The 23,831-nt window shown below is 36.3% G+C and overlaps 1 protein-coding gene across 1 annotated transcript in view; it reads left to right on the top strand.

Moving 5' to 3' along the window:
- The first annotated feature begins 6,504 nt into the window (after positions 1-6,504).
- The window catches only part of coq5 (coenzyme Q5, methyltransferase), a 49,682-nt gene continuing 32,355 nt past the window's right edge, over positions 6,505-23,831 (top strand). The window contains exons 1-6 of the mRNA XM_051921313.1: positions 6,505-6,758; positions 10,809-10,958; positions 11,107-11,331; positions 11,892-11,998; positions 14,598-14,686; positions 14,824-14,935. Coding sequence (XP_051777273.1) covers positions 6,560-6,758; positions 10,809-10,958; positions 11,107-11,331; positions 11,892-11,998; positions 14,598-14,686; positions 14,824-14,935 — 882 coding nt within the window. The 5' untranslated portion in view covers positions 6,505-6,559. The remainder of the gene's footprint in view (positions 6,759-10,808; positions 10,959-11,106; positions 11,332-11,891; positions 11,999-14,597; positions 14,687-14,823; positions 14,936-23,831) is intronic.

Raw genomic sequence — 23,831 nt, 5'->3', positions numbered from 1 at the left:
ATAAGATTATATTTAAATATTTTAGGCATAGATGATATGGGCATTGTATGGGCTGCAGGATTTAAGATTCAAGATTCAAATTCCCACGTGTTAATAAAGGAGAAGGATTGTTGTTCTTTTATTTCGCCTTATACAATTTCTTGTATTAGGAATTTTGCGTTACCCCTTTGGGGTCAGAGCGCAGGGTCAGCCATTGTACAGTGCCCCTGGAGCAATTACAGGTTATGGGCCTTGCTCAAGGGCCCAGCAGAGTAGGATCTCCTTTGGCAGTGACGGGGATTCAAACCGGCAACCTTCGGGATACCAGCGCAGATCCTTAGCCTCAGAGCCACCACTCCGCCCTAAAGGATAGGTGTAAAAATAAAGTCATTTGTAATTATTTCAGCTACTGGTATTATTGTATCAAGTAGACGAAAATTAATATCCTTCTTAATACAAGCATGTCACTGAAAGCTTTCAACAACAACAATATGCTTATTATGCACGAAGCACATCATGCCACATTAGGATAAGAAGAATTCTCCACGTAAGTCATAGAGTGAATCTGAATGTGAATTAATTTAAAAAATAAAAAAAAAGAAAACAACCTATCCCAGCAAGTGAGTAACTATGTTTTTTTCACAGGTACATGTGAGCTGGTGATGCAGGGCTTTATGGGTAACATGGCCTGTGAGGGATTTGTTTCTCTGTATGTTTCTTGGCTCACACTGTGCTCCCTGAATGTATGACCTTGTTCAGTGTCTCGCTTACACGTGAGAAAGCCAGAGAGTACTTGGTCGTGTGGGACCCGGCCTCCAGAGCTGACGCCACTCAACTCTTTTGCCGATGTGGCGCTTCTCCCTTGGGGAAGTAAGCAGAGAGGCTTCTATTCTTTAAGCTCTGGAACATTGCAAAGACAAAGAAACAACAGGCTCTGCCGTTCCTGCCTGTGGGAGCTGCTAGCTTTCATCTGCAACATAAAACCACAGCTAATTCACATGCTTTTATTCTGGAAATGCCAATAGGGTTCTTTATGTCGGAAGTTATCCTAACAAATCAGCAAGCCATGTCACAGGAACCTGGGCAAACTGGCTTTGTGGAAAATTCTGATGTTTAAACAGTGGGTGCTCGCCAGGATACGGAAACTATGTGTGAAACTTTATGAAAATCAATACTATTATAATATAGTAGTTATATATTTGCTTACTTGAATTACATAACAATGTACCTGTTCATTACAAAAAATCTCATTCACTCCAGATGCAGAAAAAAATGCCCATGAATTAGTGACACATGTATACTGTTCATACACCACACTTTCAAAGGCATGCAACTTTATAGACTTCAGTTGGTATCTCAATCTTTAAAATTAATGGCTAGTCATGCAGTTTGATTAATTTAACGCACACTAAACACAGAAGGTTTAGAGTGGGAGAAAAAGAAACTTAAATTCTCTGTTTAAGTAGAAAAGTAGTAGAAAAGTTGAAGTGATATTCAGAATTGCTTGGTATATAATTTAACCAAGAAATTAATCTCAACGAAACTCTTAGCCAGCCAGGCTCTGTAACAGTTATGCTGACACCTGGTGGCAAAGTTTTGAATTTTATGTGCCCACTAAGTTATTGGCACTGATTCTGGATTGAAAAAGCGATACTAAACTACATTATGCACAAAGCATCAAACACAGATGATTTCTATTTTAAAAAGAACAGATGGAGATTGTGTATAGATACATAGTTATTAAAAGTTCATCCTTGCAGTATTACCTTCTTGAAACCATGCAAATCTAAGTCTCTGGCTTGCTATCACATATAAACAAAACATTTGTTCAAGGTTAGACAAAATAATAAAAAGAAAAAATGTATTTTTGGTATTCTGTAAAAAAAAAAAAAATTATAATGTTGCTTCCAAATTTGTAGCTATTTGGAAAATCCAGTACAATAGTGGGCATGTGAGATTTTTAATATAGAAAGTAACTATGTTAAGTAAAGTTTGTTTACTAAAACAGACATGACCTCATGTTTAATGATATTAATTGAAAACCTACAGGAAACTAGGTTAATGTCCACCAGAAACCTGGCTGCCCTTAATAGATTTGTTAACTGCCAGTGCTGCCACTGTAGAAATATAAGATACCTTGGGATGATATCAAAATTGAAAGGTACTATATAAAATAGTGTGTTTGTTTAGACATATAATGTGATCTGCTGGCTAAAGAGGAGGAGTTCAAAGATCAAGGTTACTGATTCTGTCTTCAAACACTGATTGAGTCACTTATCCTAAGTAATCAGTTGCAGAAATACAGGAAGCATTACAATGTACTTGCAAAGTACCTTGGGATGACACTAAATACAGAAAAGGACTACATGCATGTTTTGTTTAGGTACACAATATCACTAAGCAGTTTAAGAGGATGAGAGTAAACCACGAAAAGGTTGGTTGTATTCTCATGAATTATTTACTCTATGACTGTGAGCTAGTCATTTAATTCGCAAGTTCTCATTTTGTAAACATAAGGAAAAAATTTCACCAGGTGATAGTCAATATGTGACAGCTGTAAATAAAATAATGAGCATATGTTTAGACAGAGAATGTGACCTTTTAGCTAAGGATTTGTACTACAAACTGAGGAGAGTTCATTCCTCACCATCCACTCACTTGTAACACCTAACTTGCAGGTTCTTACATTACATTGTATATGCTTTAATATATATATAATATAGTTCCCTGCCTTCAAATTTCTTACATAGTATGTAAGAAATACATAGTATCTGCTGCATGTGCTGCTTCTGAAATAGTTGCACCCCATGGCTTTACTCTTGTTTGATTTCTTTCAGGGCTTTATTGGCGCCATTTCTGGCTCCATAATGGGGCTCATGCTGTGCCAATGTGTACAGGGTAATATATCAAGGACAGTTTTGCTACTGAAATTAAAATGACAGCTTGGAGTTAAAAACTCAACTCAAGTGCAGGACAAAGATTCCATGGTGACACTGTAATAGTCAGTTTATTTATAAGCATTATAATTAATACTTATTTCGGTTTTAAAAAACCAAAACTTTCTTTTAGAAACAATTTATTATAATAAAAACATGGTATTGCAAATGAGTGCCAGAGTCAATGTCTGCATATAATAAAACGGGCACATCTTTTTGTAACTGATCTTCACTCTGATAATCAACCCATGAACGTCTCCAACATGTAAAGAAACAGCACACAATGCATACATTAGGCTGTGTTTGTAGTTTCTGACCAAAAATCATTGTCAGTTTATTTTCACATGAAGGTTTTTAAAACTCCCCTCTGCCTTCTTTATTTTTTTTCAACAGGGCATAGTGCTGACTAGTACCACAAAAGTGACAAAATCTTGCTAAAAATATAAAAAAATCACGGGGTTTCTCAATTGGTACTATATAAAAGGCACCGGAGAGTGACGACAAATTACATGTTTGCTGAACATGCAAGTAACAATTTTTTTGTTCTCTGTCCACTAGACACCACCACCACTACTACTACTACTACTACTACTACAACAAGAATGATGAAAAGGATAGTGTAGCACCAGTTCATGAACACTATAAGCCTGCTAAATTGAGTATTCAAAACACAAACAACCCTAAACAAAGTTTTAAATCATACCATAGCACATAGAGTGGATACAGTAAGTATTCAGACTCCTTCATTTTCTGCACACCTTATTGTGTTGTGGACTTAATTTTCTAAAGATAAATTTTTCATTTCTGAAAATATGACTTCACTTTGTCATAATGGACAATTGAATGTAGATTGATTGCAAAAATGACAAGTTTGTCCATTTAAAATGAAATCTGCAACACAATAAAGTGTGCAGAGACCAAAAGGGTCTGAATACTTTGTGAATTAACTGTAACTTAAAGCATTCTTTTTCTATAGCACTCTAATCCAGTTTGTAAGTCTGAGTTGTATGAAAGCCCTGAATTTAAAGAGCATAAATCATTAAAATGTGGAGTGACATGAAAAGCAGTATCAGTGCAATTGGTGGAAATTGCTCAATATGTACAGCCATACTGAACAAACATGTCAACTTTCAAACATACTCTGACCTTATGGCCTTTATTTCCAAAAAAAGAAACTGTAATTCTTGATTGTAAATGGAGTAGGTACCATTAAACAAAGCACTGGCAAAAGTCTTTGGATGTACTTTTTAAAACTGGATGTACATTTAACAATCACATAATGAATGCATTCTTCCAGGTTATGCAGTTTATAAAGACTATCACTTGTGTCTTAACACTTCAGGACTTGAGTTATCCATCTTTTGGTAAAGCTGAACACCTGTTTAGAGTAGTACCCAGAAAGAAAAATGTGCTACTGCAAAAAGAGATTTTAGTCAATGTAGACTTTCTTCAGGTAATCTGCAATCTGAATAATATTACTATATTTTTTTTCACACAGCACAATTCAATAACAATAAAAGATTTTTATGGACATAACCTATTGGCTCCACCCTGCTTAAGTGAGTTGGGGACAAAGACAATGAAAAAATGAAAACTGAAATTCCTCTTATTTGACAGTTGCTACCATAGATGCCAGCATTGCTAAGTATGTACAGGACTTCCTTGGGATATCAGAATGTTTTGTCAAATAGCTTGTAGTGCATGTCTTCCCATTAGGGTGTGTGATGAATACACATAGTGAAAGGTTCAGTAGTGACCTTTATGACTTTCATCCCACTGACACTTCATTGATCAAGAAAATACAATAGTTCTTTTCTCCTATATTTCAAGTTAAATGATCTTCAGTTAGATTGCTGACAATCAGATACAAAAAATGTGTATCTTTTAGTTGAATTTGTAAATGTAGCCAACAACAAATTGGGAAAGGACTGAGTTGCAGGAGACTGGTGCTTAGACACACCACTTACATTTTATACCATCTGGGTAAATGTATAAGCAGTTGTAGTACACTGTTCACTATTTTCAATCCATAGTTTTTGGGGTAACCCCTTCTTTAAGTCAACCAGTGAAGTGGTAGCTACAGTAGTAGACATATATGAGTGCCACAAACATAAGTGTCCTATATTTAAAGGACATTACTTAGTATAAAAATGGCAAATAAGAAGTAAACAGAAGTGTCTGTACATTGTACAAACTAGAAATCTGGATTTCTGAATAAAAATAATTATAAAATTAGATTGCTATAATTGCTAAATGGCAGATTAAATAGTTTGCCTGAACTTCACTAAAATAGGGGGCAGTGGACAGACCTAAATTTGACATTGGTTAGAGCAGGGGTCTCCAACTCCAGTCCTGGAGAGCTAGTGTGGCTGCAAGTTTTCATTCTAACTCTTTTCTTAATTAGTGACCAGTTTTTGCTGCTAATTAACTATTTCCCTTTATTTAATTGACTTTTCTTGAGATTGATTCTTTTTTCCTTAAACATAAATCCGCTCACTAATTAAGAAAAGGGTTAGAATGAAAACCTGCAGCCACAGTAGCTCTCCAGGACTGGAGTTGGAGACCCCTGGGTTAGAGTAAGTGGAAAAATACTCAGGGCCCCATAGATTTACTGGTACTGATTGATATTTAGAATTGAATCTGAAACTGATAATCACAAATATTCATGGGAGGCAACTGCAACACCTATAAAAATAACTAAAAAAAGAATTAAGGAAAAACATATTGTCAGATTTGTATTGTGCAACATCTGAAACTGTCTCAAACTCACTTTACTATTATTTGTAAATAAAAAAAGATAAAACCTATGATTTCATTTTGCATTTCATCCTAATTTCAGTAGGCTTTGTGGACCATAATATCACATAATAAATTAATATCTTAATAAATTTCCACCCAACATTTTTTTAACCCAATCAGTTCATTGCAACCTTGTAAAGTGCTAAATAACTGAAATAGTACATACATAGCCTGCATATATTTTCAAACCTGTTTAATAGTACTGCCTGACACCCTGTAAAATTTTGCATTTTAACAAAAACTATATTTAAAACACCATAAAAACCAGGCCTCTATGCATATATGTCTTATTCATCCAGACTGTTTTCATAATTAATGATAATCTTTAAATCACTTTTGTGTTGTTATTTGTGAATTTTAAGCCATGTTTAATAAAGTGTCATTTTTTATATTATTACAGTTTTAGCAAAACACATTAATGCCTCATTTGGTCCCAGATTGACAAAATGTGCACTGTTAGATATATGACGCATAAAGTATCTAATTTAAACATATTTTGTTGGGACAGCAGTAAACCTATATTGTATATCATTCATTCTGAATTGCTCTGTCACATCTATATACAGTACTGTATATATTTTGTAAAATTCAAAAACCTACAAATGCTACTTGCTATTTTGACACACTAATAAATTATTTGGTTCAAAATTAATTTTCTCATTATTTAATAAATAATATTTATCTTTGGAGAAAAAGATGCTTATAATATAGCCGTTAACCGTTCATGATATTAAACGAAAGTAGGACGTCACCGGTAACCTCTGACCTCTTGCGTTACTGCCATCAGTACGTCTCCCTTATCACGTGGGGGTGGCACGCACCGCGCAGTTTGCAGCTGTAGTAGTATGGCGTTGGCTGGGGTGCTGTTTTTTCGAAGTGCTGAAAATATTTTCGCTCGTTGTAACAGGTGTGCGCATAGGACGCCCGCCTTTTACAGATCTTTTCAGCTTTTTACAACAGTCCGGGGGCTTATGGTCGAAGCACCACAGAATAGTACTCATTTTGGTTTTGAGAGCGTCTCTGAGGAGGAGAAGACTGAAAAAGGTCGGTATTTCTCAGACAGCGCCCTCAAGTGTATAAAGAAATAGTGCTGGGTGGTTTGCCTACCTGCAGGAACACAGAATTACCTTGCCTACCAGTAGAGTTGGAAAGAATTATTGTTTGGACAGATAATATTCTGGTCCGCTTGTGGCTTTGTTATTCAAAGACTCGTTTGCAAAATCTGTGTGGCGGAAATGTGTTTATAAAGAGTGGATGCTGTCGCGATTTTGAAATTGTGCGTGTCAAGGGTACGATTACCTCATAAGTCTTTCAAAGTTCAGTAGAATAACTAACTTCGTTTGGATGTCACAAATTATCCACGTTGGTCTGCATGATTTAGTAAAATTCAAATATCTTCCAACTAAGATTTGTATCTTCCTGTTGGCCTACCTGTTAGTTGTCTTACCGGGTGGACATAGTAAGCTCCTTTACCCGAATTACAAATTTAAACGCATGACGTTTTCCAGTAGCCAGAAATGCACACTGCATTTTCGTTTCGTGGGAAAAGTTAGTCATATGTATGTTTGTTATAGTTTAATCTTTTTTATTATTACCATGCTTTTTATAACTTCACCCGTTTTGTTGTCTGGTACAAATCTTGTAATCGATATTTAAATCGCTTCCTATTGTCTAAATGACTTGAAATTTTGTACATTTACTCACTTCCGATGACAATACATTAATCAATAATCAGTTTACTCTATGGATCAATTAATCCATGTTAATTAAGAAATGAAATTTTTATATGAAGAATAGTTAAGATCTCACCATGGCGCTAGTAACGGATAGAAATATTAAAGGAAATGTTAAAATATTGATTTACAAAATTATACTAAAGTAATCCAAGACTAAAAAGTTGAAAATAATATATATATAAAATACTTTTTTTAAAAACCACGCTTATATTAAGTTAAAAAATGTACTAAAAAATAAAAAGTCTCTCATACATCACACGTAAAATAAAAGCGTGGGCTCTTTTCATCAATCAACATTCAAAAAACACTTCTTAAAATCTTAGCAAAAGCGCCCACCTTTTATTTTACGACTTATTTTTTTTACTTTTTAGTACATTTTTTAACTTATTATAAGCATGGTTTTTAAAAAAGTATTTTTTTATATATATATTTTTTTGAAGTTTGCTTCCATAATGGTGATCACGTAGCGAGTGCCTAGAAAGCACAGAATCTGATAAAAATGTCAACGCTTAAAGTGAGCAACATTGGAGTGCAACTTCGCTTATTTGTTAATCAGTGTTCTTATCCTGTTTAGGGGTACAGATGCTGGTGAAAGCACTAGCCGCAGGGTAGAAAACATCCCTAGATGGCTTACGTACCTACGAAATTTACACATGCAGGGGATAATTGAGAGTTGTTAATTAGCTTAACTTGCATGACTTTGGGATGTGGGTGTAAGTGCTAAGAGCAAGTGTGAAAGTTAGATTTTGAATCTGCAAGACAGCCATGTTATCCACTGTGCTGCGCAACTTTGTTTTTTTTATTTTATAAATGTACTTTACATTAAATAAGAGCAAAACCATGTCAAGTAAGTTTAGTATGACTGTTTCATCTTCAGGCACAAAATTCTTCAATAGTTGAAATTAATTAATGAAATGAACAAATGTTTTTGGATCGTTTCTGAATTGATTCAATAAAGCTGCAGATGTTGACGCAAAATTATTTTGCAGTGATGCCTGTGAGAGGTGGTTTCTAGTTAGACTGGTATGTTGTTCTCCACTCTGAAGTCACAGACTGTGAAGCTTGCCAGTGAGGTTCTTAAATAGTTATTAACCCTAAATGGTATGTGCTAAAAAAAATCCAAAATAACCCAAATTATCTGAATGGTATGAACAAATCCCTCAAAAGAGTCAAAATAAGTAATTTATACCATATGGAATACATATGACACTGAAATGTCACTGTAAATGGCAGATATCATTTGGACAATTTTGGTACTTTTGGCCCTTATTACTCTCTAAGCTACTGTCTCAACCTGTCCCACTTCTGGATGGTGAAAGTGAGCACCTCTGCACCTTGGCATTAGAGTGCTTTGCTCATCTTTTCATCTTGTCCACCAGCATCATGCCGTCATTGTTATCAAATTATAAATTTGGCTATGCAAGAATGGTAGTGACATTGATTCAAGAAAGGCTGAATTGGTGTAAAAAATCAGTTGGCCCTTATTTTATGTTGCCTTTTTTCAAAGTTTAGATACAGTGCTCCGCATAGCAGCTTAACATTATTAGAGAAACATACTGTAGTAAATGAGTTGCAGATTTTTAGTAGTTCCTTGTTGGGTTAATATTTTTTACATATTCATGTAGCAATTGGTACTGTCGCCCTGTCTGCAATATGTATTAAGTGGTTATCCTGCCATTCCAGTTTCCTCCAAAAGCAAAAGATATGAAAGTTAGTTGAGGGAGTTGTGGCAGCAGTAAATGAAAAGAGAATTAAAGTAGTGCAGTTTAATAAAATGCATACCAACATGCAATACCTAAGTTGTTACAAGATTGTGTTTACAGTAATGCTGTTTAGCAAATCTGGTTTGTTTTTTAACTGTGCAAAATATGTACCATTCTGTTTTTTGATCCATCTGCTCCAAGCTTATACTTGGCAGTTGAGCTTGCCCAAACATTGAAGGGAGTATTTATTGTTGTTCTAGTGTGCTTGGAATTTTTTATTTGGAAGACATTTTGTTTAGATCTCCATAGGAGTAACCAAAACAGGCACGAATGAGTCAAAGTAGTAACCATCTAGCAGATAAATATAGTTTGGCTTAATCAATGAAACAGTTTAATTTTTCTGTACTATTTTGCACAGTGATTCTAACGAATTTGTTTATAATGTAATATCAGAATGGAACTTGAAAAAAAAAAAAAAAAAAAAATAAATATATAAATATATATATATAAATATATATAAATATAAATATATATATATATATATATATATACACATACATATATACACACACACTTTAACCAGATGTCATCATTATACAGTTTCTTGAGAGAGATTCAAATTAAAGAAATGGTTAACATCAAAATTGTCTATGTAACATTTTGATAATAGTTTAGAATGTGTTTTAAAAAGCCACACTATCAAGCTAAAAAGTACTTCTTAAGCAAAACTTTTTTTTCAGATAGCACAGGGATTGTTCTTACCCCAAAGGTGTAATTCCTTCCCAGTTTAAACTGTCTCTCTCCCTATTAGTTCAGGTGAAAATCTGAGCAACCACTTCATCTGGTAACTGCTTGGCTTATAAAGCTGAAATGAAAATAGTTGAAATGTATAACATTTTTAAATTATTTTTTTCCCTGATTAAGAGGAATTTTATTGTATTGTTAGCCCATTCATCCATCCATTCTCTTCTGCTTATCCGAGATCGGGTCGCGGGGGCAGCAGCTTGAGCAGAGATGCCCAGACTTCTCTCTCCCCAGCCACTTCTTCTAGCTCTTCCGGGGGAATCCCAAGGTGTTCCCAGGCCAGCCGAGAGACATAGTCCCTCCAGCGTGTCCTGGGTCTTCCCCTGGGCCTCCTCCCGGTTGGACGTGCCCGGAACACCTCACCAGGGAGGCATCCAGGAGGCATCCTGATCAGATGCCCGAGCCACCTCATCTGACTCCTCTCGATGAAATTAACAGAGGCATCAATTCCTTCAGCTAATCAGATTTATGTAAAATGGCCTTATATTTGTTAATTAGTCATGACGTAAACACAACAAAAACTATTTAGTGTTTATGACAGATAATTTAATATGTGGCGGATCTGAAATAAAAAATGATACAACATAATAAACCTGCATTATTTTGACAAAGAGCACCTGATAAGACAATTAGCAAATGAAGTGTGGGTGACCACAAAATTGCAAACACCTGTAGTTAAAGCAGATGAAAATACATCAACGATTAATTAACCAGATTAATAAACAGGTTTTTAATCTGGTTATCGGAGTGAATATTTGTTTGGGAACCAATGAATTAAAGCCTACTTTAAAATATCTTGAATGTAAAAGTAGTCTCATTTTTTGAAACTAAAGTTTTACATTTATGTTCAGTTTATAAGGTTTTTGCAAACATAGCCAAAAAGTATGATGTGATGAATGATGCAATGAGCCTCGGCATCCACAGACTGTGGAAGGATGCCCTCTTGCACAAGATGAACCCTACACCAGGAACATTGCTGCTGGATGTCGCTGGTGGAACAGGTGATATTCTGTCCATCTTTCTGACTTTAATTAATAACACTTAAAGTGTTTACATAGATGTTTATAAAAACCTTTGGCAAAGAGTGTAGTATAAATTAAAGTTAATGTAAAATATGCACTTAAGCAACACTTGTGAATTTTATTATAGGGGACATATCTTTTCGTTTTCTGGAATATGTTCGCTTCCAGCTTAAGCAACGGACAAAACAAGATGTCAGATCTCAACAGACACCTTCTTGGAATGCAATAGCAGAAAGCTATGCAGCAGGCCACCAGAATTCCAACACTGTGTCACAGGCAATAGTCTGTGACATTAATAAAGCGATGTTGAGAGTCGGGAAGCAGCGAGCAGCTGAACAAGGCTATATCACAGGTGAAATATTACAATGTATAAAAAAAAAAAAAAATCCAGTTCTTTGTAACTCATTTTAATTCTTTTTAAATTCCAGATACCCAAATTAAACTGAACTTTTTAAAATATATGCAATTTACTTGTTTAAAATGAATTGTTCAGCTGCGAATATGAAAAGCAATTCTCTCTAATCTTGTCATTGTCTCACCATTGGTGAGCTAATAAAGAAAAGATGATGGCTGAGCATTCACACTGGAAATAACCCAATTAAGGATCTAGTTATGAAATGTTAGGAGTCTAGAAAGAAAATATGAAAGGATAGGTGCCTATGCTATCAGAATCCCAAATATGAAGCCATACAGATTCATGACATTTATATTTCCTGTTAACTGCAAATGTGTTACTGAGCTAAGTCTTATGTATTTCATATTTCCCTAAAATATTTACTATGTGTAGGCTGAAACAAAATTTTCCCAGTATCACTGTCTTAAATTGTTTGTTTACAGTGTCACATGACTCAGAAAGCTAGATGCAGCAATCAAAATCCTATAGTATTGAATTCATAATTTAATATCCTACAGGTCTTTCCTGGGTTGTCGGTAATGCAGAGGAACTGCCATTTGGTGACAATATGTTTGATGTGTATACGATTGCCTTTGGAATCCGTAATGTTACTCGTATTGATATGGTAAGTGACTAAAAGAATTCAGGCCAGAGTTTTTAAGTATTTTGGCACACTATTTAAAATCCTTGTTGAAGAAATGAAGTCCTGTATGTACTAGAGCGACCTCTTAATTTGCCCATGCATATTTAGTCAACTAGTTCACTTTTTTTTTTTTAAATGAATAGCTATTGTTACTCTAGTGAAGAAACCGTCAAATCTGTTTATATAAAAAAAAGAAAAAAGCACTTTGACCAAAGCCATAATTGATAACTTTCATATTGTAGTTAAGCATTTTTTTTGAGTACCTGGTTTATTTAGTTATTTTTGCACAAGTAAAAGGAAAGATATTCAGTATTCAAATGTACAGTTTCAAATGAACCCAGCACACACAATATCTGCAGGTCAACAAAGAACAAACACAAGCTGTTGCTACTTTGTTCAACAGGACTGTCCACTCTGAGCTGCAACATGTTTGTTTTACCCTCCAGCGGTTCTCTGCATTTGTCAACCAAAAAGTTCAATAGTAATTGCACACAGGTAATACAATAAAAGTAGATATTTTCCACATGATTCTTTACACAATTACAATATTTTCTTTCCCACACATTTTTTTGGGTGTTTTCTGACTCAATTAAACTATTTGTTTTAATTAAAAAGAAGTTGTATATTTGTTTGAAAATTAAAATAATTGTATGTGCTGTATTTTTAAGTTTTTGAATCATTTTACTTTAATTGCATACAGATTTGCTACATGAAGTGCAGTCACTCCATTTATAGATAGAAATTATGATCAGTAAACATTTACCTCCAAACTCTACATTAATTTGTAGCCAAACCATAGTAGTAAGATATACAGTTGTGTGCGAAGGTTTGGGCACACTTGGTCAAATTACTTGTTTTGTTTTTCTCCCTAATAAAGAGGTTAACACCACCTCTGGTGGGAACAGACTTAAATATGACACATTTCTGCTAATTATAATGACAAATTCCTTTGATTTGGTGAACACAACACAGAAAAAGAACCAGACATGTGGCATATGCAAAGGTTTCGGCACCCTATCAGTCAGCACTTAGTAATACTCTTTGGCATCTATAATTTTCTTGTAGTCCCTTAGCAGTTTTCTTTTATTTCCCCCATTCTTCCTAGCAAATTGCTTTTGGTTCAAAAAGATTGTTAGGTTGTCTTGCATGCACTGAATGTTTGACATCTACTCATAGATTTTCACTAATGTTTACATCTGATTCTACAGTATAGAGCCTGTTCTTGAAACTTGTTCTTTTGTATTTAAAACAAGTAATCAAGATTATTTGAGGTATGTTTTGTATCATAGTGTTGTTTTAATGTCCATCTTATTTCCAGTTTCATTACTGATTATGGAGAATTAGCTTCCAGGATTTTGAGATATTCAGTAGAATATGAACTTCCCTCTACCCACAAATATTACCTGTGTCATTAACTGCTAAACAACTGCAAAACAAAACAGATTTTGTCCCAAAGTGGTGTTGTTGTTTTTTTTTTTGGTTTTTTTCTACCTATGTACCATGTTGAAAACATCTACAGGATGATTTATTAATTGTTCGTGGTCGATCGTATATATACCTATATAAGCTTAGAAATCTCTTTCTAGTCAGTGTGGTTACACTACAATGGGGAAACCACTTGTTGCTTTTCCAATAGGTCAATTGAATAAATACATATACACCAAATCCCTTGCATAGTGACTTAAGAACATCAAAAAGAAATCAAAATTACTTCAGAATTTGAGAGAAGTTGTACCCCTGCATTAAGTACTTTAATTTTCAAACCAAGCAGACTCAATACATTAAATGTTGCATATATTTCTTCAGGCAGTCTACTTGTATGTCTTTTATGGTGGACCCTGTCACAACCCACAGTAACAATATTTCCGTAGAAGGAGACTCGGAACGGTTCATTTTATATTTTATTCTGCATGTTCTGTAACCAGATTTAAACAGCACATTATTCAAAGGAGCAGAATATCAGAAGGATAAAATTAAGGCAGAGGAAGAAAATATCTGGCTTTAAGGTTTAATTGTTCTAGCATATGTAGTATCTGCTATTTTAACTGAAAATTATAGATTAATTTATGTAATTGGTGTACCCTGTTACTTGAATATAATTGCATTCTTATGGCAAAAGAATACTGTCAGTAATGCCTTGGTAAAAAGTCTTTATTTAGGTAGTATCGCTTGTACCCAGTAATATGATGTCAGCAGGTAAGTTGGGGAAAAAGGACAAATGTTTTCTGACATTATCATCAATACCACAGAAGAGACTTTTAACCCTGAACAATGGCAGAAGTAAAGAGAATTGCATTTAGAATAATAAATTATAATAATTAAAATGACATTGTATAGTGAAGCCTGTTGTAAGGACTGAATGTTCTGGGGTTTGTCAGTAGTGGCTTGATATGCTTGAACAAGAAAGGATGAAGGTGGGCTTTACTTGTTTTGGTTTTGCAGACTAACAATAAACTGCAAATTAAAAAAAAAATAGATGGATACTGACGAAAATGTGTATTGAAATCAAAAAGTGTATATTTCTGTTTTATCACCATTCTTAAATCCAGCTGTACTGAGTGCAGATTTAATTCTATTTTAGGTTCTTCAGGAAGCTCACAGAGTGCTGAAGCTGGGTGGCCATTTCTTATGCCTGGAGTTTAGTCAAGTTACCAATCCACTGCTGGCCAGGTATGAAAAGATAAGTGTTTATACCCACAGGAATACAATTTAATTTCAAGAATGTTGAGTAGTGCAGACTAAAGCAAGGATGTTCTTAATGGGGAAATTTTTACAATGCATTCACTTTTTTTTTGTTTTCTTTGTAGGCTATATGATGCCTATAGCTTTCAAATGATTCCTGTTCTTGGAGAGGTGATTGCTGGGGACTGGAAGTCCTATCAGTATTTAGTTGAGAGTATCCGTCGCTTCCCAGATCAGGTAAGATACCCTACAATGCATTACAAACTGCTAATATTACAGGCTGCAAATGCAAGTAGAGAAAGATATATAAAAAAAAATTTAACAGAATTCTGTGTACTGGACATGTTAAATCTAAATTAACATGATGGAGATGCAGTGAGTTGGGTATCTTATATATAGTGCTCCTAAATGTATCCCTATTGTTACTTTTGTGTGGGGAAGTCCTTATTTAATTAGTACTAGTCCTTGCTTGTGTAATGAAAATGATTCATATCCGCAAGTTGTATGTATTATTTGCCTGAAGTGAATTGGGGGTGAAAAAAGTATATAAATAAAAAATTGGTTCTCATGCTTAAGCAACCACACAGTTCATTAGCTCAATCTGTAAGGAAAGATAAACAAGTTGCTAAACTAACTAAAGAACCAGTGTTCAGGATAAAGTTAGAGATGAAAGTAACCTGGCTGCGACCCCCATATAGAAAGGTTGGGAGCATGCACTTATACAGGGCTTAACCACACCTACCACATGATGAACCATCTGGATTGGGACCCGATTGCAGCCGTGCAACGGGTGACACCTCAGCCCCACACTAGAACAGTGTGAAGTTTTTTGGAGTGCCAATCCTGCCACCAACCCCCAAGTTTTTCCTGCAAGTTGTAGGGCCTGCTTGCAGGGCTGCATGCAGATTAACATCATACCCAGCATAAAACAATTGTAGGTTAATGACCTTGCTCAAGGGCCCAATGGAGTAGAGTCACTTATGGTGTTTACGGGATTTGAATAGTCAGCCTTCCAATTGCCAGCATAGATCCCTAGCCTCAGAGCCACCAGAGTTTAATACTCTATGCCATGATATGACAAAACCTCATATGATGTCTGTAAGAGTGTTATGCACAATAATCTGCTTGGATCATGTCTCTCTATTAAAAAAAAAAAAAAAAAAATCCTGGGAGGGATACTAGGGAGATGAGACGTGATCTTCTTGGAAGACAATTTGATGTCCCGCAAGAGACACGTTGACATCACACGAGAAAAGGCAGTGAGACAATATTTAAAACAAGTTCATGTACATCTAACCAAGCAGTTGTTGGAATGCTTTTGGCAGACAGACATCATGTGCTCCCAGCTCTTAATACTAGAATTACCAGAGCCTACGAAAAAACTCGTAGATCCGTCCCACCTTAAATCGCTTCTTAAATCCGTTCGCACCTCTCTGCCATCGTCTTTTGTCTTCTAAATGTGCAGATAAAGACAAGCTGCAAACAGCCGACTATTCCATCCCCCCACCGACTTAGAATGTGCACAAACTTCTCCCAGCTCATGCCTTAATTGATTATCTGGGAGTGAAGTGGAGTTTTAGAGTGGAAATAATAGATAGTTATTTCAAACACAAGCATTTCATGTGTGTTCTGTTTCTACAGTAATCTGTGTAAACACATTTTTAAAACAGAAACATTTTTCATATTCTAGTAGTAAATGACAAAATGTAGGCTTAAACTATATAATGTTTGAAGCCTGAAGTCCAAATATCAAAGAAACACTTTCACGAAAGGTACAAATATAACAGAACAAGTGCGCTTTTATTCAAAAATATAACTGCGGGAAAAAAAAAGCTGCCTTAGTGTGCGACATTGACACTCATTTACTACGACGGCCCCGTGGCGAAACAGTATCAGTTGCTGACTGGGAATCGAAAGGTCACGAGTTCGATCCTGCACGATTCCCTTTTGAGAAGTGAACTGCTCTTCTTTTTATTCTAAAATAGTAAAAATAATTTTTTTTCACTTTTCATTCACTGTCACATTCAGGATCCTTCCCTACCCCATCTGACACTGCTGTTTTCACATAAAGACACACTATAGCTCTGCAGTGTATCACGATACATAAAACTGCGTGTTTTTCCCCCCCCCCCCCGATCTTGCCAGTCCCCACATGTTGCTGTATGCTGTTTCTTTTGTACTCCAGGACATGCAGAGTAAAGCATAGTAAAGAGCAGTAACTTCAGCGCTATATGCAATCATCAGACACTCCACATCTGACACTGCTGTTTTCACATAAAGACGCGCTATAGCTCACCCAAGGAGCACCCTTCCTACATTTACGACATGTGTACTTGTTGCAGTGTACACACCTCTCTGTGCTATGGTTCCTATTACACTGAACAAGCACCTGTAATTTGCAGCTCTATTCATTATCTCAAAACAAATATATGTGACGTTTTGAAGAAATCATTTTATGACGTGAATAGTACCAATCAGAAAACATCATCGAAGTAATGCAGTATTATTTGAAAACGAACAGCGTCAGATTGGGTGTGATTTATACTGGCGCTGTTACTTAGAGTCAGATCAGAAGCTGAATAAGTAAAAAAGCATGAATTAATCAACAGAAATAACCGCAATCAACATTTTAAACTTAACGATTTACAGTGCATACCAATTTATAAATTTTATGTCCGTTTGAGACTACAAAGAGAAAAAAAAACACTTCTCTCCCCAGCGGGGAATCGAACTCGGGTCTCTACAGCCCCAAAGAGAGCTGAAAAAAACATTCATTACACAATTGAGAAGGCAGCAAAACAATAAGCGAGCGAGTGACGCATACAAGCATATTCATAAGTGCAGCTACTGCGGAAACAAAGCACGGTGTAAACCGTAAGTTTAAATTAAGTTTATAGAAACGCTCCCCCTGCCGGATTTCTGCGGACAATGGGTCTTTCAATTTCTGGTACATGCTTCCTCAGTTGGTTTGCCCAGTTGATTTCATACAAGGGACGCTATTGGCAGATGGCTGAGAAGCTACCCAACTTACTTTTCTCTCTCTCTCTCTCTCTTGCGCTGACTTTCTCTAATCCTGACGTAGGAGGATTGAGCAGGGGGGCTGTTCGCACACCTAGACGATACGGACGCTCGTCTAAAAATGCTGAAAGATTATCTTCACGTTGCTACCTTCTGTGCAGCTGCTTCCTGAAGCGACATGCTGCACGGTGCTTCGTATACTTAAAAGCTCGAAGGGCACGTATTGATTTTCGATTGTTTATTTTTCTCTGTCTCTCTCTATCTCTCTCTCTTTCTTTCTCTGCTCCCGACGGAGGGGGTGTGAGCTGCCGCCTTCAACAGCTTTGTGCCGTGGTGCTTTGCATACTTAAAAGCCAAACAGCCCTATTGATTTTTGACTGCTTGCTTTGTTCTCTCTCTCTCTCTCTCTCTCTCTCTCTCTCTCTGATGCGCACTCCTTTGAAGAGGAAGATATGTTTGCATTCTTTTAATTGTGAGACGGAACTGTCATCTCTGTCTTGTCATGGAGCACAGTTTAAACTTTTGAAAAAGAGACATGTTAGTTTGCAGTGTTTGAATAACGTTCCTGTCTCTCTACAACCTCCTGTGTTTCTGCGCAAATCTGTGCAACCCAAGCATGACAATATAAAAATAACCATATAAACCATATATGGTTTCTACTTCGCGGATTTTCTTATTTCACGGGTGGCTCTGGAACGCAACCCCCGCGATGGAGGAGGGATTACTGTGTGTGTGTGTATGTATCTATACTAATAAAAGGCAAAGCCCTCACTGACTCACTCATCACTAATTCTCCAACTTCCCGTGTAGGTAGAAGGCTGAAATTTGGCAGGCTCATTCCTTACAGCTTACTTACAACAGTTAGGCAGGTTTCATTTCGAAATTCAAAGCGTAATGGTCATAACTGGAACATATTTTTTGTCCATACACTGTAATGGAGGAGGCGGAGTCACGTATCGCGTCATCACGCCTCCTACGTAATCACGTGAACTAAAAACAAGGAAGACATTTACAGCACGAGTCACACGCGGGAACGAAGGTAAATGACGTTAATTTTTGACTGTCTTTTAATACTGTGTAAGCATACATATTAACACATGTGCAATTAAACGTGTGCATTTACGGGGTGATTTCTCAGGCTTAAAAGCTCACCTTTTATCAAACGCGGGAAGAAAGGTAACTGACGTTGTTCACTGTCTTTTAATACTGTGTAACCATACATATTAACACATGTCCAATTAAACGTGTGCATTTACGGGGTGATTTCTCAGGCTTAAAAGCTCGCCTTTTACTAAAAAGGTAAATGCAAAACTATTTTCAATCAGTTTATTGAAACGCTCCCATTAAGGATTGCAATAACATATTCGCGAGATAAAAGAACGAAGTAGGGGGAAATGGAGGAACAGCCGCAAACAGCGAAGAGCAAAAAATTAATTAAACAATTGAGAACGGAGCGAGTTAAGCATACAAGCATGTTCATAAGGGAAACAAAGCACGGTGTAAAACGTAAGTTTAAATTAAGTTTATAGAAACGCTCCCGCTGCGGATTGCAATAACATATTCGCGAGATAAAAGTTTAATGAGAAGACACGAGGTATAAACGAACCACACGCCGTGGCGCAACGTTAGGGGCAACAGTTTCAACCATTCTATGATCTGCTTCTCGCAACTGAAAGACGGCACATGGCGGATGTTAGCCGACTTGCTGACCGCAACGTTAGGGGCTTCAACTATGGCGCTGACGCCACATCTCAGTGCCAACACTTTGCAGACTGTACTTAAAAGACACGCCCTCCTCACTGGACAGTTAAAAACACCAATCAAACTAACGATGACATCAAGTATTACCCAATCAAAAGTAGGAAAGGAGGCATCTTCATAAAATGCGTGTGGGATGATTTGCATGAGACGCTGCTTTAAAAAAAAAATGATAAAAAAAATACGGGATACATCCCGTCCAGTATTGATTCAAAACGGGACGCGCAATTTCATTCTCAAACGCGGCACGATTCCGTATTTTAAAGGACAGGTGGCAACCCTACAGTGCCAGGTAACCACCCATACAATCAGATTGTGAATTAGACTAGGAATGCAATGAATGTAATTACCCCGATCTACATACAAGGCGAAAGTCTTGCAACATTCAAAGATGATGGTTTGGGATAATTAGTACTTATTAAGTACACCATGGAAAATAAAACAGCTTATGAAGCCTTGATCCGAAAAAAGCAAGATCTCAGAGATCGTAAAAAAAAAAAAGGAGGTAATGTCGTTTTACTCGCTGTAGATTTTAGTCAAACATTACCACTTATTCCACGAGGGAGACCAGCAGATGAACTCAACGCGTGTTTAAAATCCATGCTTCTCCCACGGTCGGTTATATGTCGCGTGTTCTCGGGTAGGTACACCAAAAAATTTATACATTTAAGTATGTAATGGGCAAAGAAAAAATTAGGTATACCCGAAGGCACTGCAGTAGTACTCAATGTAACTTTACTTCTTAAATGTTAATGTTTTACTGTTTAATAATTTATACGCTTCTTATATATTGTTCAAATTCTTTTATCAAAATACCAGTGACAGCGCAATGCACGATAACATGGAGTGAATACACCATACGCATCTGCCCACGGCCGCCCTGGTGTGCGCAGATAGGAGTTGATTCTAAAATAAAATAAACATAAAAAGAGTAATACAATCATCACCCATAAAGTGGATAGCGGACGTGACGTATTATATGTGTACCACATTTCAAGTCAATAGGTGAAACGGTTTGCAAGCTACAGGTGATTTAAAATCCTGGACAGACCAACGAAAAGCCACGGTAGCAAATTATAGAAGAAGATTTTACTGTTTAATAATTTATATTTATATGAAATGTGCTTCTTATATATTACTTCATATTCTCATATGATAATGATGTTAATGTTGTTTATATTGATTTCTATGTTATTGTAAGTGCATCTATGTGTGTATATGTATGTATGTATGTATGTATGTATGTATGTATGTATGTGTATGTATATATATATATATATATATAAAAAATATATGTGTATATGTATATATAATATATCTGTATATGTGTGTATATGTGTGTGTATATGTGTATATGTATATATATATGACAGCAACACTCATAACAATGACAACACAATTACATTGACAATCATGTTACGTTATTTTTAAAATGTTTCCTTTACTTTTTCATAACCTCTTTAACACACTACTTCTCCGCTGCGAAGCGCGGGTATTTTGCTGGTATACTAATAAAAGGCAAAGCCCTCACTGACTGACTCACTGACTGACTGACTCATCACTAATTCTCCAACTTCCCGTGTAGGTAGAAGTCTGAAATTTGGCAGGCTCATTCCTTACAGCTTACTTACAAAAGTTAGGCAGGTTTTATTTCGTCATTCTACGCGTAATGGTCATAACTGGAACCTGTTTGACTGACTCACTCATCACTAATTCTCCAAACTTCCCGTGTAGGTAGATGTCTGAAATTTGGCAGGCTCATTTCTTACAGCTTACTTACAAAAGTTAGGCAGGTTTCATTTCGAAATTCTACGTGTAATGGTCATAACTGGAACCTGTTTTTTGTCCATATACTCTAATGGAGGAGGCGGAGTCACGTATCGCGTCATCACGTATTACGCCTCCTACGTAATCACGTGAACTGAAAACGAGGAAGAGATTTACAGCACAAGTCAAACGCGGGAACGAAGGTAAATGACGTTAATTGTTGACTGTCTTTTAATACTGTGTACTTGTTGAGTGTCTTTTAATACTGTGTAAGCATACATATTAACACATGTGCAATTAAACGTGTGCATTTACGGGGTGATTTCTCAGGCTTAAAAGCTCGCCTTTTATTAAAAAGGTAAATACAAACTCTTTTCATTCTGAAGGGCACAAACCACGTTAGATTTCAGCCGTTAAACGCGCAAAAATGTCAGTACACCAGATAAATAAGCGCAACATATTATCAGTTGTATTGTATGCTTACAATACATATAGAAATGTGTTAATCGTTAACTAATATTATGGGATGGTGTTTTTCGACTCGCGCTTTGATTTAAACGATTGCATGTCTTGGTGGGTTTGCATAGCTTATTGTCAATATCTTTACAGCTCTTTTTAAGACTTAATTTAAAAAGGTTTTCTTTTCTTCTTAATAAAAATTTAAAAGCAGTACTTCACCGGTGCGAAGCGCTCACTTCACTCCCTTACGGGAATCGAACCTCGGACGTCAGCGCTAGAGGCTAAGCCCCTAAAATTGCGCCAGGGCGTGTGGTTCGTTTATTTGACAGCATGTAGATCGGGGTAATTACATTCACGGCATTCGTAGTCTGATTCACAATCTGATTGTATGGGTGGTTACCTACCAGGTAACGCTTATGGTTAGCCAGCAAGTCATCTCGAAGTGATCACTCGAGTGAACGCAGCTTCACAAAAAAAACAGATCCTTAACAAACTGTTATTGGTATATTTTCCCTCAATTTTAAAAGGTTTTCTTTTCTTCGTAATAAAAATTTAAAAGCAGTACTTCGCCGGTGCGAAGCGCGGGGATTTGAGCGACTGACGCATACAGACATATTCATGAGTGCAGGTACTTCGGAAAGAAAGCACCGTGTAAACCTAAACTTTAAATTAAGTTCATAGACCTACAAAAGTTTGCCATTGATTTGAGGCAAGATTGCTTTTCTCATGTACAACTATACGTTGCATTCTTAACAGTAAGCTTGCACGGCTTGGTCATATTACAACCTCAGTGCTGAACTGACAACGTCATATACAAACAGAACTATAACAATCGTAATAAACAAACAAAAAAAAAAGCGAAGAACCCTTGGATTTAATAAAAAGGCTCTTTCCTTGGCGAAGCAAGGAAAACGGAAGACATTATATGGCGTTCGTTTATAAAACAGCGGAAAAGCTGTGTTAAGGCTGCTTCACAAAAAAACATCCATCCATCCATTTTCCAACCCGCTGAATCCGAACACAGGGTCACGGGGGTCTGCTGGAGCCAATCCCAGCCAACACAGGGCAAAAGGCAGGAACCAATCCTGGGCAGGGTGCCAACCCACCGCAGGACACACACAAACACACCCACACACCAAGCACACACTAGGGCCAATTTAGAATCGCCAATCCACCTAACCTGCATGTCTTTGGACTGTGGGAGGAAACCGGAGCGCCCGGAGGAAACCCACACAGACACGGGGAGAACATGCAAACTCCACGCAGGGAGGACCCGGGAAGTGAACCCGGGTCCCCAGGTCTCCCAACTGCGAGGCAGCAGCGCTACCCACTGCGCCACCGTGACAAAAAAACATCCTTAACAAATTGCTATTGGGATAATTTCCCTCAATTTAAAAAGCTTTTCTTCTTCATAAAAATTTAAAAGCAGTACTTCGCAGGGATTTAGATATATATATATATATATATATATAATAGAGAGAGAGAGAGATATAGATATACATATATAGATATAGATATATGTATGTATGTCTATATATATATATATATATATATATATATATATATATATATATATATATATATGTAAGCTTATAAGTACTGCCTTACTTCTCTTTAAGAAAGGAACATGTAATGATACTTGATTTAAACGATTCCATGTCTTGGTGGGTTTGCGTAGCTTATTGTCAATATCTTTACACCTGTTTTTAAGACTTATTGACTGAAACAGGCTTTCACGAAAAAAGTTAGGGCTTTGCTACAGGATACACCCTCCACAAGTTAAGCAAGTAAAAATAAAAGTGTATATTTCTGTTTTATTTAAACCTTTTCAGTTTGTATGCATAGCCCCATTTGGCTGTTTTAGTTTTTTTTTTTTCTTCAGTAATATTTAATCTCCTTAAAGAAAAAGAACATATGCATTTTACTTTTTTTGTATCTCTTTAGTAATATTTTAGTGTAAAAGGATAACCAGTATTTAAACCTTTTATGTTACTTTATAAAGTTATTTTATACAATGTTAAAAAATTAATAAGAAAGCTACATAATTTGGCAGCTGCTGCTTTAATTTTCAATGAAATGAAAAAAGCTCTCCAAGAGAAAACCTCAATGAAGAAGAAACAGTTTACAAATA

This window comes from Erpetoichthys calabaricus, chromosome 18 (assembly GCF_900747795.2).
Source record: "Erpetoichthys calabaricus chromosome 18, fErpCal1.3, whole genome shotgun sequence".
In the NCBI taxonomy this organism is placed as follows: domain Eukaryota; kingdom Metazoa; phylum Chordata; class Cladistia; order Polypteriformes; family Polypteridae; genus Erpetoichthys; species Erpetoichthys calabaricus.
This window is presented reverse-complemented; position numbering and strand designations above follow the sequence as displayed.